The sequence below is a fragment of the Cicer arietinum genome, chromosome 3 (assembly GCF_000331145.2).
Source record: "Cicer arietinum cultivar CDC Frontier isolate Library 1 chromosome 3, Cicar.CDCFrontier_v2.0, whole genome shotgun sequence".
Taxonomy (NCBI): Eukaryota; Viridiplantae; Streptophyta; class Magnoliopsida; order Fabales; family Fabaceae; genus Cicer; species Cicer arietinum.
The window spans coordinates 39,406,770-39,420,779 of record NC_021162.2 but is presented as its reverse complement, the minus strand read 5'-3'; the positions used below and the strand labels follow the sequence as shown (position 1 = coordinate 39,420,779).

The window sequence follows — 14,010 nt, the reverse complement described above, 5'->3', positions numbered from 1 at the left end:
AGCGGATCATAACACACTTAAACGAAGGCTATTGGATACTACTGACCCACTAGCTACATCACATTGTCCGCATTGGACTAGCAATTGAAGCCACGACTTTGCTACACCATCACTTTCATCCCATATTCTACATAAACAAATCTTAGTAATTTAGGGCATTCAGCCCAATCCACAACAAAGTAAAGAGTTACCAATCAAAATTAACCTATAACACTTAACAATTATGAAATCATAACAACAATAATTAAAGCATAGTATCAACTTTAACACATGCATCAAAACAACCTAATGCAATGTCTATATGTCATTGCATATTATTCCGAAATATCGCTTACCTCTGCAGAGGATTGTGGGTCAATAATCACATAATATTACTAGTGAGCCATCAATCACATGACATCACAATTGTGTAGTCTCTCGCAGATAAAACACGACTCAGTTTCTCTTCAAGGATCAAGATAGATAAAAAAATCACATGACAACACTACATGTCTCATCGCAGTCATCACTTATCTATAAAATGCATGAGCATAATCTCACTCTTGCACAAAGAAATTATTATGTTAACATGATTCTTAAAAGACTCGTCTTTTAAAACTTTTTTTGTTAAGCATCAATAATGTTACCACCACTTTTTTCCAGAGAATACTCTTAACATTTAACATCGATAATATAATTACATATAAATCATGTACAAATTTTCAAACAATATGTACACATAATTCATCTTATGTACAAAAGATCACATATCAATTACACACAATTCTTGTCATGTACAAACAATCATACATCAAGTAAACACATTTATAACAACTACGTGTTAGTTTAGAAAATTAAAAAGAACTACGTCATAACACTTCCTTAAAAAAGGAAAAGCTTAAGCTACTTCAAACCCACATTCTTTAAATTAACAAGGTCTCAAACTCTTCTACTACTCTTAACATTTAACTAAGTAAATTTTACAAAGTTAAAATAAAATCCTAGACTCTAATACTAAGTACCATAATCGATTTACACCTCAAAACCACCTTAAGGTTTACTTTTTCTCAAACCAACTTAATACTTACTTATTATATTAGGGTACTCATAGTTAAAGACTTTTTTTTTAATCAAAACGAAACACTTACTAATTTAAACCAATTTAAAATCACAAAGTCACAAACTTTAAAAATAAAGTCTTCATACGCTAGAAGTTTTCCAAACCTTTTTCTACCAAAAATTTGCCATGACTTTCTTGTTTCAATCAACATCTTTTTGAAAGGATCTACAAGATTCATTTCTTGTACAACAACACAAAAACCCATTTTTATCAACAAGAATATAAAAAAAAAAATTTATCCCCATGAGTACTTGGTGCCAAGGCTTTGATTCATTTTCAAAAGCCAAGGAATACCAATCTATCTTTCTTTTTCATACATTTGAATTAATTAGCTTCTTGAATCTTCTCATATATGTATGATTATTCTGAACTTTCAGTACATAGAAAATTAGTTTTGTCTGGTGAATCGTGATTTATGTTTTGATTCTTTTTATTAGTTTTTGTCTTAAAAGAATCACTCAAAAGCACCTATTTAATAGAAATGTGTATCAAAATCTCTTAATCATTAATGTTTGTTTTCTTTAAAATATATTTAGGGGTTTGAATAGTGTTTCTTTTTAAAATCTTTTTAATGTGACTAAGTTATAGTAAGGAAAATCGGATAGATGAACAAAAACAAAATTGAATAAAACAGACGATTTATCCTAGTTCACCACCAATACGGTAGCTACATCCAATCCTTTCAACCTGAACCATTGAATCCACTAGTTCACCGCATAATTATACTTTCACTGAACACCTACTAGTCAAACTAATTATGCTAAAGTCTTCTCAACTTTCTAGCTTAATACAGTTAAGTTATTGAGGAAGGCAACCGCTACTGGGCTAGGTTACAAGAGAATAGGTTTAGGTTTTCTTAAAAACCTCTCACAAGAGAGTGTTTATGAATTTGTTCTCTCAAAAACTTATCTCAGCACCTAGGTAAAACGAGTGATTAAGAGCATGAGTGCACAATAGGTTGTATATAGGGATGCGAATAGGCTAGGCCGTCCGTCGGGGGCCTATGGCATGACCTACTTATGGTCTGGTGTGGCCTGACCTATTTAATAAAAAGGTTAGGCTCAAGCTATTTTTAAAGCCTATTTATTTAAATAGGTCAGACTCATACTTATAAAAAAACCTATTAGGTCTGACAGACCGGCCTATATATATTTTATTATTTATTAATGTTATTTTTTATTATTATATTAATAATAATATTTCCTATTTTAAATTCTATCAATTAGGAAATCACTCAGTAGTCATTCCATATTCGGTAGTCGTTCCATATTTGGTAGTTGTTCTATATTCGGTAGTCATTCAATTAGTCAATCACTCAGTAGTCGTTCCATATTTGTTTGAGAGGTAATAATGGGTGCGTTTGTTTCAGAAAAAAAAAAAAAAAAAAAAATTATTTTTTGAAATCAAAAATTATTTTTTAGGGTTTAAAGGATGTTTGTTTCAGATTTTTTTAAAATTATTTTGTTAGAAAAAATATTTTTGTTTAATATATATAGATATGTACATTGATATTGGTATGTGGAGAGCATCGTGTGGTATGAGTAGAATATTTAAATGTTTTAATGTGAATACGGCTTTTAAATAGGCTTTCAGGCCAGGTCAGACTTATAAAAAGGACAGGCCAGACTTTTAAAAAGGTCAGACCAGGCCGAAAAAAAAGCCTATTATAGGTCGTAGGCCAGACTTAGGCCTAAAAAATTAATCGTAAGCCAGGCTCAGGACTTTCAAAGCTTGGCCTAGCCTGGCCTATTCCCACCCCTAGTTGTATATGCTTATATCTTGTGTTTTTCATATTTTTTTAAGTGAGGAATTCATATCATTTTATAAAGATCATTTAGGGTTTCAGGTTGTTGTTCTGATTGCAAGAAATTTAACATAAATCATGAAGTTTCATATCAAATCTTTTGAGATTGATTTGCTATAGAATAATTTCCAAAATGGATCCGTGTAATTGATTTAGTGTAGCTTTTTATGAAAACGGGGAAACATAGGATATGATGATCAAAGCATCTTCATAGACCTTTAGACAAGTAGCAAATTTAGGATGTTCATAAGAGGATGTGCAAAGGCTTTGTCTTCTTCAAAATGTTGACTTTCATTAGAGCATTGGCTTCTTTCATCATAAATCAGAGTTAGACGATCAAATAATTGATATTGATGATGTAATTATGAGAATCAGGCAATCACTTGTTTGTCAAGCTTATTAGAGGCAAGCGAACATAATATAGCTACATTCATCAGAGGCAACCAAAATAGAGCATATCATGTATTTCTAGAGTCACTAGAACAAAGAATTTCTTGCATTATTGGAGTCAACTGAAATAGAAAGTTGTTTGCATCACTAGAGGTGCTTGTCAAAGCACTCTCACCAGACTTCGAAAAGCGGAGTGAAGCGAAGTCTTGCTATTTCTTTGTCTTAGTCCAATCTTCAGAGGATATAACATAAGATCCTATAAAATTCACTTGATCTGAGAATTGCACACTTAAACAAAACATTAGCGCTTTAACTTATTCCCACAGACTGATTTTGTTATCATCAAAACAAGTAAAGGTCATGGTTCTTCAAACCAACTTGATTCTAACAATCTCCCCTTTTTTTATGATGACAAACTTCTATTTTTCTGAACAGGTTTTAATTTTAATAAAGTATATAAGTATTACAGCAAAGGTTCCCCTTAGAATATGCATGTTTAATTCATGAGATAAAAGATATTCTAACATGGTATTTTAATATGAGTTAGTAACTGAAGTTCAGAAAAGACCAAAATGCATTGCTTAAAAAATTCTCAAAAAAATAATTATTCCCTTTTGTCATCAAATAAAAAAAGAGGAAAGAAAGATAAAATATAGAAAGAAAAAATATTACAACAAAATACAGAGAAAACATGCAACTAAGGATTAGGATTCGTGAGCCTAGTGAGAATTAAACTAAGGGTATTCTGGATATCCTCCTGATTTTTGGTAATATGTTCCATAAACACCCTAGTCTTGAAAAAATAACAAAGAACAAACATGAGGCCATATAGAGTTGCATAGGGACTTCCAGAAGTAGAGTTTGCAAACCCTAAATCAACAGTAAAAGAAGAATCGAGAATGCGTTTCTCATCATGTGGGATGAGCAAAAGAAGGTGCAATGGTGCTAAAGAAGCAATCACTCAATCTGCAGTCCATGATCCTTATTATCCTGAATCTAGTTTGTGAGAAAGGAGAAGACTTTGTTCCACTAATTGGAAACATCATTAGGATATAAATTTTGAGCATTTCTATTTCGGGTGGAGGTAATTTTGGTAGTAAGGAATGTTTTGAGGTGTGCGAAGCTATGTGAGGGGGAATGAGATCAAGAAGGATGATGCATGTTGGTGGTTTAGAGGGGAAAGGTGTGGAGCGAGGTGCAGAGAGTCATTTGATGATGAATTAGAGACTAAGTCGACCTAGACTTGAGCTACTGCTTCAACTTCTTGGGGAGGGGAATTCACAAGGTTTGGTGAGGTGGGTTCAGGTACAGGGGTGGAAGAGATATGTGTTTGAGTTGGAGTGTTTGGCTAGAAAGGGAAATGATGGGTTTTGTAGCAAAGGGAGGCAAAATGTTCAACTAGGGTAGCCTCAATCATTTCATGTGAGGTGTTAGAGTTAGAGGTAGTAGGTGTAACAGGTGCAAAGTTAAAGGGAGGGCTAACTATGTTGGTTTGTTGGGGAGATCGTATGGAAGGGGCTGGCTCAAGTTCATAATGGAGGATAGGAATAGGTTGCTCATAATTTGAATGTACCTTATATTTCTTCATGTGAAGTAGGGTTGCCATGTCTTCATCGGTGTTTGGTGCTTCTTCCTCATCATCTTCAATCCTTAGAGTTTGGAAAACTTTTTTCATTTCTTCTCAAACACTTGTGCAGCCTGAGGTTGAGGGAGACAAACGAGGATCATATATTTGCCATAACAATCCACATATATTCTTGAACAACTTCCTTGTTGTCGTATGCAAATATGGGAGCAAATGAGTCATCAAACTCAGAGGGGGAGGCATGAGAGCTACTTGCTTGACCTGTTGACCTTCTAGTGTCACCACTAGGTCAAACACAATTCATGGGAGTCTCATCTTGAAGAGGTCGAAGATGTTGAATATGGGAGAGATGATGAGAGCAAGTGTTCTTCTTGAACGAATCCTCCAACTTTCTCTAGAGACTGAATAAGAGAAGTACGCATGAGTACTACAGTTATTAGTCTAGGGTATGTGATAAACTTAATATTTCCTGTCCTGGAGTTGATGACACATGACCTCATGTGTTTTAGGATGATGTGGGGAAGGTTTGTCCTGATCTTTTGAGAGATGTTCCACATTAAACCCTCATGGTCTTTGCTAACATGGCCCACCGACCCACATTTGGGCACCACGCACCCAATCATAATTTTGAACAGAACTTTGTACTTGGGTTTAAGGGGCAAAAACTTGGAGTTCACTTTGGGGATTTCGAACAGTTCTTTGTTGATTCTGAATGAGTCAACCCTTAACTCATACCCATTTTCAAGCAGCACGCCTTCATTAGGGCACCTGGTGATGGCACCAAGGGATTGCTGAGTGATTTTGATAGGGAGACCCAACACAATGCTTGATACCTCGCCATCTAAGTTTGCATCAACGAACCTCCAAAACTTTTTTACCGAGACGTCCAAAGCAACCTTCTGTTCTAGGTTGAAATACTCATAAAATCATTTCAAATCAATAAAATAAAACATAAATTGAACCCAAAAAAGCACATACAAAATGTGAAATCAGCTCTAGAAAAGAACTCACAGTTTGCCAAGAAGAGATCTCTTTAATTCGAGTTGAGTTGTGGAATCTGCCTGCTTTTCCCAATCCCTAGCTCTATTGCTCTTTATGTGTTGGTTCAAATTTGTTACTCTTAAATCTACTATGTATCCTTCTTCAGTGATACTTTGGACGATTATTGGATTTTGAAAGGATGAAATGGACATGCAAAGAGTTCTAAGGGAATTAGAGTACTTTAGAGAATGTTGTCGTTGAAGAAATTTATAAGGGAATGGAAAAATGAAAAAAAGGATAAGATGATGAACAGTAACTAGTAACTAGTAACTAGTAACTAGTGTTGGTTGTGTTTCAAAATGTTTAGAGAGAAAATGAGGTTTGTTGGTGGAAAAGAAAGTGTAGTTAGTGGTGAAATAAAATGAAGGTTTTTGTTCGTTAAGTGTACCTGTGAAAGAGAAAAAAAGAGAAATGTGTCTAGTTCCTTCTTTGACACATAGATTTGTCAATTCTACCACTTTCATACTACAACTTTGACCCTAAATTAATATAACTAAAAATATTGTATTAATAAATAATAAGATTCTATTAATCTACTTTTTTCTTTAATCTTGTAAATATTCTATTTTAATAATCTGTTTTACTAATAAACTTTTTAATAATCAAATTTTAAAAATCTAAATATTATATTGTTCTTTTAAGGTAGTGAAATAATTGTTACAAAATAAAACGCAAGAAATCAAATACGATTATTTTAATATGGAAAAGATTTTCATAATTGAAATTGTCGATGGTAACTAATGAGTCTAGATCAAATTTTTCTTTATTTATATTATAGGCTTAATTGCAACTTTGGTCTCTCTATTTTAGCTGAATCGCAAAAGTAGTCCCCCCATTTTGTTTCTCCTCAGTTTTGGTCCTCCAATCTGAATTTTGGTCCAAAACTTGATGAAAGTTCATTTTTTAAAGTCGTACTACACCATTTATGATCAAAGATTTCGGGTATATAAATGAGATCTTGAGGCATGGTGTGACTTAAATAAATACAATTTCATCAAGTTTTGGACCAAAATTCTGTATGGGGGACCAAAACTGGCGAGAAACAAAATGGGGGGACTACTTTCGCGATTCAGCTAAAATAGAAGGACCAAAACTGCAATTATATCTCTTTTGAAGGCGAATTATCCTAATAAAATCAGTATTCTTTATCGAGATACAAGATTTCGATTCAATTAAACCAACTTCTACTTTCTTTATAATTGAATTTAGATCGAACAAATTTATAATAATTCATTCCTCAAAAGACTAATATTATTAAATAAATTTTAGTAGTAAGGATTAATTTAACGATTTTAAAATATTATTTCTTTTGATAATTAATTATTTATTATGAATATTTCTCTCTCTTATATCTTTATCTCTCTTATATTATCTTAACGGACGCACTCAATAGTTACACCCCATTGACACTAACCCACATGGCATTTTTTATTAACATTTTAAAAAATAAAAATATAAAAAAATAAAAAGAAAAACAGAAAAAGAAAATGAAAATAAAAACGTTGTCCTCTCTCGCTGCCTTATTCTCACCGCCGTTTTCTCAGGCTCGCGACGGCCGTTTTTCTCGCTTATAATCGTCTCTCTCACTCTCGCCGTGTTCTCTCATCCTGGTCTGCCTCTTACTCTTGCGTCTCTCGCACACTCGAAATCTGCAACGGTGACGTCGACGGAAACGGCGATAGGGACAGCTGAGGTGAAGTTTTCGATCTCGTTTTATTTGGTTTGAGGGTGTGGCGGCAAGGTGAGGCGAGGTCGCGAAAGGTGAGACGGCAAAACAGAAGAAACATTACTGTTTTTTTTCTCCACAAGAGGAAAAAATAAACAAACAAAATGGCTCACTCATTAATAAGAAATTCCATTCAATCAATTAACCCTAATTTTCTGGCCACGTTGTCAGTCCACCGGATCGTCCGGCGTTTGGGCTCCGTGGCCACCGCTGAAGAGGAACAATCATCGTCCTTCACGTTTTCGTCGGAGGGAGATAACGTGTACATGAAAGCACCGGCGGCGAGGAGGAAACAGTCGTCGTCGGTGACGATGCCGATGTCGTTCATGACTGGATCTATTGTTGGGAAGAGGTTCTACAAAGAAGTGAAAACGAGAGAAGCAGACGATGGCAATGGTTGGACGGTGATGCTTGATTATAGAACTCTCAAGACACCTGCTAAGAGGCCACTTAAGCTTCCGACTCTCTCTCTTGCTAAGGCCATTGCTGCTGAATGGGAATATCAAGTATGAACTTATTGTTCTTTGTGCATTTTGTTGTAATTTCAACTAGAATGATTAGGCAAATTGATACTCAAATTGTAAGGGTCAATCAAATTAGTTTTTGAATTTTACAAATTGAAACTTTTATCCTTGGAGACAATGCTGTGGTATGCTAATTGAATATGTCGATTTCATTGCAATCTGGACTAATTTGCTTATGAAATTTAGGTCTTTAATTTACTAATTCCATGCACTATTACAATAACCGGCAAATTTGCTCTGAGATGACAATATTTCTTAGTCAAATTCATCTTTAGTGAGATGACATTGATTGAGTTCAAAGTAGAGTAATTACATATTCAATTAGCATGGCATCATATTGTCTAAGGTAAAAGTTTACAGAGACTATTTTAACTGACACTTTATAATTTTAGAGATATATTTGCAAATTCACAAAATTTATAGACTAGTTTGATCACGTTTACAATTTCGAGGATAAATTTTCCTATTCACTCTTTCAACTATTAAGCTCAGACATCATACACGACAGTGGCATGAAGATGACACTATAAATTTAAGAGACTAGAAGAAATTGAATAGAACTACAAGCGTCGGTGTTGTGTAGATGTCGGACACTCGGCATACTTTCAATCAGAAGTGTGATGCTACATTGATTTTGAATGCGTTTTTGAATGCATTTATTTTGTAGAAACTGATGTGGGTTGAGTGTAAATGAGTTAGGATGTTTAACTGTGAATGCAAAACAAAGTTTGGGCAAAACATGGTGTAGTTTAGCCGCTGCTTTCTGTTGCTTTTCTGACTGAAGTTTGACATGAAATTTAGTGTGAATTTATGAGCTTAACAAAAAAGTCAAGGATTTTATACTGCAGAAAAAAATTATCAGACATGAGAGGTGCAGCTGCAAATAGTGTCTCTTGCCAACCATTTTCTTAAAACCTTGACAAAATATATTTTTTTATTACGTCTTGCCAAAATGAGGATTGTAAGCAAAATTAATTATCATCGAAACATATTAACATACTATAATATTGTTTGAAATAACGAAAATTGTTTTTATGAACTCTCACCTTGCGTACAAACAAACATGCAGTTCGTGGGGCAATAGCTTGTACCAGCTTCCCTTTTGATATGATAATATATGCCCCTTAACTGTCATTCTAAATATTTAAATGGTCTTCATTTGAAGCTTCATATTATTTTTAATATGGTTATGGATGCTTAGAAGTATCATTTAGGGTTGAATGTGTAATCAATTTGATTTATTATTGTAGCAAATAGATGGCATAAGACCCTTCACAATGCCTTTTATGAGACTTGCTTGCACTGCTTTGGAAAGAGTTCCTGTGACAAGGCCCAAAATTATTGAGAATTTGATGAAGAAGTTTAATCAAGATTTAGTATTTTGCCGTGCTCCTGATGACAATGATCTGACAAGCGTAGTCCATGGTATGGTGTTAGTTTCATTGATATTTCCTTACAGATGTCTGATCTCAGTTAATAACATCATGATTGCTTGACATAAATAGTAATACATGCCTGCGTATATTGAACTTGTATTGTTTGAGTCATCATTTAAAATTTACTATAAAAAGCATTTTCTTAATGCTCTTTTTTATATACCTGTTTAACTGATCAATTTTAGGATGGCTTACTGATTTAAATTTTTTACATAAATGCATTTACGAAAGTAATATTGATGGTTTTGGATGCATAAACTATACTGTGGACCAGTGGCAATGGAAACTATTTAAATTCTAGAGCTCTGGCCATGGTGCAGACGTGCAGTTGTTGTGATTATGTTTTTTGCAAGCTGTCTTCATGTTTACCTCATTTGTTGAAGCTCTTATTGAGAGGATATTTTTGCTTTACCAGTCTTGAGTGATAAAATTATTTTTACTGCAATATTCTTGTTGACCAATACTTTTAGGATAAGTAATATTTTATTGATTTTGAGAAAGGTGTATGGAATTTTAATATGAAGTTCTATCCTTGCAGATCGCCAAGTTGAGAAAATGGATCCTCTGCTACGCTGGTTGGAGTCAGAATTTGGATTTAAGCCTGTTGTGTATTCAAGCTTTTTTGGTGGAAAACAGGAAGATGGTCTTGTGATGGCTATAGAGAAACTTCTAAAGAAAACAGATGACTGTGAATTGGCCGCAATTGATGCTATTGCAGCATCAGCACACTCATTAACTATTGCCATTGCATTGGTGCATGGGAAATTGCAAATTGAGGAAGCAATTGAGCTTATTAGACTTGAAGAAGATTTACAGGTACTTTTGTTGTATGGCTATGTTCTAAAATCTATAACCTAATTCATATTCTATTCAGAATGAAATATAAGCAAAAAAGGGTATTTGAAAAATTGATGTATAACGTCTTACTTTCAAATACTCTTTTCTGAATATATTTCATTCGGAGGGAGTGTACATTTGTCTTTTCATTTTATCTGACATGAATGTGAACATGACCTGAGTGATGAAAATGTCTTTATTCTCTTTTCTAGGTGGACAGGTGGGGCCTTGTTGAAGGTGGACATGATGTCGACGTCGCTGATCTTAGGGTACAGATTTCATCACCAGTTGTATTTCTTGGTTTGTCAAGAAATATTTAGTTTTAACATTTTGATTTTGTTGTTAACCATCCCAAGTTATAGCTATCAGCATGATATGGTCCATGTCATATCCAGAACATTCTATTCATGGGTCTTGTTTTGTAGATGAGTTTTGTTCTTGTAACTGTTTTGTCATTGAGTTATAAGTTATAACAATAATATAAACCAGGCTTTATTGAAGCCTTATTCGAGGAAAAACATAGACATATCAAATGGTAGATATGTTGTATCTTGTAACACGAATTTGTGTTGCACACTTTGAATACTTCTAACTGTATTTTGTAATCGTTATACTTTGTGTTTTGAACTTTCTTCCAACACAGATTTACCACAACAATTAAGTATATAAAAACATTTGATCAATATAAAAAGATCAGCGTTTTTAGAAATGGAAAAATATTTGTTGTGAATAGTTCGAAATTCGAATCAATTTTGAAGCATTGGAAATTTCTTAAAAAGTTGATACGAGAAAATCAGGTTGAATGTGTTTGTGAAATTTTTAATAGTTCTTTTTTTTGGAACATTTAATAAAGTCTTGTGATATTTATTTATTAGTTAAAATATTTTGATGATTTGTGATTTTATATTAGTCTTTTATCTAAAATACCATATAATATCAAAATATAAAACTTATCATTAGTATTTCAACTACAATTTCACTTCAATATACAAGTTTAAATGAATGCAATTGCCTGAACTAGTCCTGTGCATCTCAAGGATCTTCTTGACAGCATAGAACACAAAGTGGTGGCAGTTTTGTGATGTCACAGTTACAACATGCAGTATCGCAGTCATTGTTGCATCCTGTAAAAATATAACTAACTAATATTTATTATCAAAAATATAATTTTTGTCCTAGTTATAAGAAGAAAAACAAAAAAATTATCAAAACCAATGAACTCATTTATTACAATCACATTTTGAATATTTTTTGAATATTTTTACAAATATACTCTTATAGAAAAGTGAGACATAAAAAATACACCCACTAATATACAAAAGACAAACACTAAAAGAAATTAAAAAATTCATTTAAAAAATAAATACATCTTACAAGTCACAACATTTTTTATTTTTATAATTGAGACCCAAAAATTTCAATTTGTTTTCTTATAATTGGGACCAATGAACAGTAGTATGAATGAATGTGGATGACAAACTAAATAAATGGAAAATCTTACATTGTTTTGACAGCACTACCTGTTATAGTCACATATTGAGATGATTGCATGCCATGAGGAATCCTAAGCATTGAAAGGCGGGTGCTACCTTGAACATGTTCAAACGAAATGATGAAAACAACAAACCAAACCAGTGCCAACAACTTCATGGTGATATCTTTGGTATAAGATTAGCTCAATGGTTATATATATGGTTCTCCACTATTGAACTTTGAGAACTAGGAGAGCTTAACATATCTTCATTTTTCCTATGTAAAACATTAAATCTCTTTCACATGTCCATAATTTTATGCACGCTACGATTAGATGTAAGGGTCATACTGAAGTTGTGTTTATTGGGAAAACACCTGATAAAATTATATTGGTTATTTTATTGCCTAATTTATTTATATTGAAGCCCTTCATATCAACTCTATGAGCAAGCACTTCATGTTCAATATTATTTTGGTCTAGACTCTTTCTTTAAGTATTTTTGGTTTCAATAGAACAGCCATGGTTAGCAAAATATACACTCAACTAACACACTCCTAACATGCATCAGATTAATCTAGAAGCCAAGAAGACAGATAGCAAGATCTGTTTTGAGATCAGAAAGCACAAATCTTAAACAAAAATGCCTCTAAACCACTAATATGAAAAAGGTAGCCTGTAGCAATTGATCAGAAAAATTATTTCATTTTTTTTATATAAATTAAATATCCTCAGCGGGCAGCCTACATGAACATCAATCATTCAGGCTGTCATTCGATGATATCTCAGCACATTAATAAATTCATTTCCAAATAAATAAAACATTCAATCAAAACGCAATGTCATAATGATTATGTATATTCCAACTTCATGCAAGATACTGCAGGGTTAAGTTGCATGATTATGTAGATTCCAACTTCCTTCAATCCTAAATGTATTGTGACTATACAAGTATTTTCCAAGTTGCATTGTTGTTTCAACATTGAAACTGTCATTTGCCGAAGCAAGCATGTTTTCCAATTTCAAGTTGGATACATTTTGAAAACCATAATTTATGAGATGAACTCTGTTGGATATCAACATTTATTTCAAAAACAAAAAGACCATATAAAATTTAAAGCCAAGTTTACATCAGGGGCCTGAGGTTTTATTATGAATATAGCTAAAAAGTCCCCACGTTTGAAGTACAAGAATGTTTGTAAATGATAAAAAAGAAACACAACACTTCTAATGATCGAATTTTAAGCTTTTGGCTGAAGCGACTTGATATGTGCAATTTGCTTTCCAGGGTTCAACCCCTTTGGACAGGCACGGGCACAGTTCAATATGGTGTGGCAGCGGTAGAGCTTGAATTCATCATTTACAGCTTCCAATCTCTCCTTAGTGTACTCGTCACGGCTGTCACTTATCCACCTGCAGAATTCAGACATGTTACATGTACGATAACCAATTATACCAAAGAAGTGAATGTAAATATGAAGGGAGAGATCTAAAGAAATAATTCAAATAAATGCTGCATAAATGTGCTTAGTTGATTTTAAGAGCTATGCTAACTTCCTAAATATTAGAATTGAAAAGAACTAGGTCTAAATCCCAAAAGCTTACTCAAGGGAGGAGAGTTAACCAAGTCTTCTTAAGGAATATTTTATGCAGGATCTTAACGTAGCCACAACCCCAACTTTTCCTCCGTCGGAATAGTATAGGGCTCTTATATCATATCAGAATTAAGAATGGGGTGAAACTAACTCAACCCCAAATTAGCAAAAGGGTCCCAAGATTTTACAAATCTTTATAAGAAATATTTTTGTCACACACTTGGCCAATATGGGAACACTTAACACTAAGAATGTCATGGTATTGCATGTTCTATATATTCTTGTGAAAAGTTACAAGGAAAAGGACAGTTGTATCCAGAATGATGTTAATTGACCAAGGTAACACATGAACACTCTTGAGTATATAATATAATAATAATACCCTGTTGTGATTCACAGAGCATTTAAAACTACAACTATGGATGGGATTACTCAATTTTCCTCATCCCCCCAAATCAATTCCTTTACAACAAAAACTCCATAACCAACAACCTTAAAATTA

General features: G+C 33.3%; 2 protein-coding genes across 2 annotated transcripts in view; one reads left to right on the top strand and one right to left on the bottom strand.

Moving 5' to 3' along the window:
- Positions 1–7,354: 7,354 nt before the first annotated feature.
- On the top strand, positions 7,355–11,053 carry LOC101493039 (uncharacterized). The gene is made up of 4 exons (XM_004488881.4): positions 7,355–8,151; positions 9,420–9,594; positions 10,144–10,421; positions 10,655–11,053. The coding sequence occupies exons 1-4, from the start codon at positions 7,750–7,752 to the stop codon at positions 10,760–10,762; spliced, it is 963 nt and encodes a 320-aa protein (XP_004488938.1). The 5' UTR covers positions 7,355–7,749; the 3' UTR covers positions 10,763–11,053.
- A 1,911-nt stretch (positions 11,054–12,964) lies between these two features.
- LOC101492705 (succinate dehydrogenase [ubiquinone] iron-sulfur subunit 2, mitochondrial-like) overlaps positions 12,965–14,010 on the bottom strand; it is a 3,341-nt gene continuing 2,295 nt past the window's right edge. Inside the window, exon 2 of the mRNA XM_004488880.4 lies at positions 12,965–13,326. Within this exon, the coding sequence (XP_004488937.1) occupies positions 13,155–13,326 (172 nt within the window). The 3' untranslated portion in view covers positions 12,965–13,154. The remainder of the gene's footprint in view (positions 13,327–14,010) is intronic.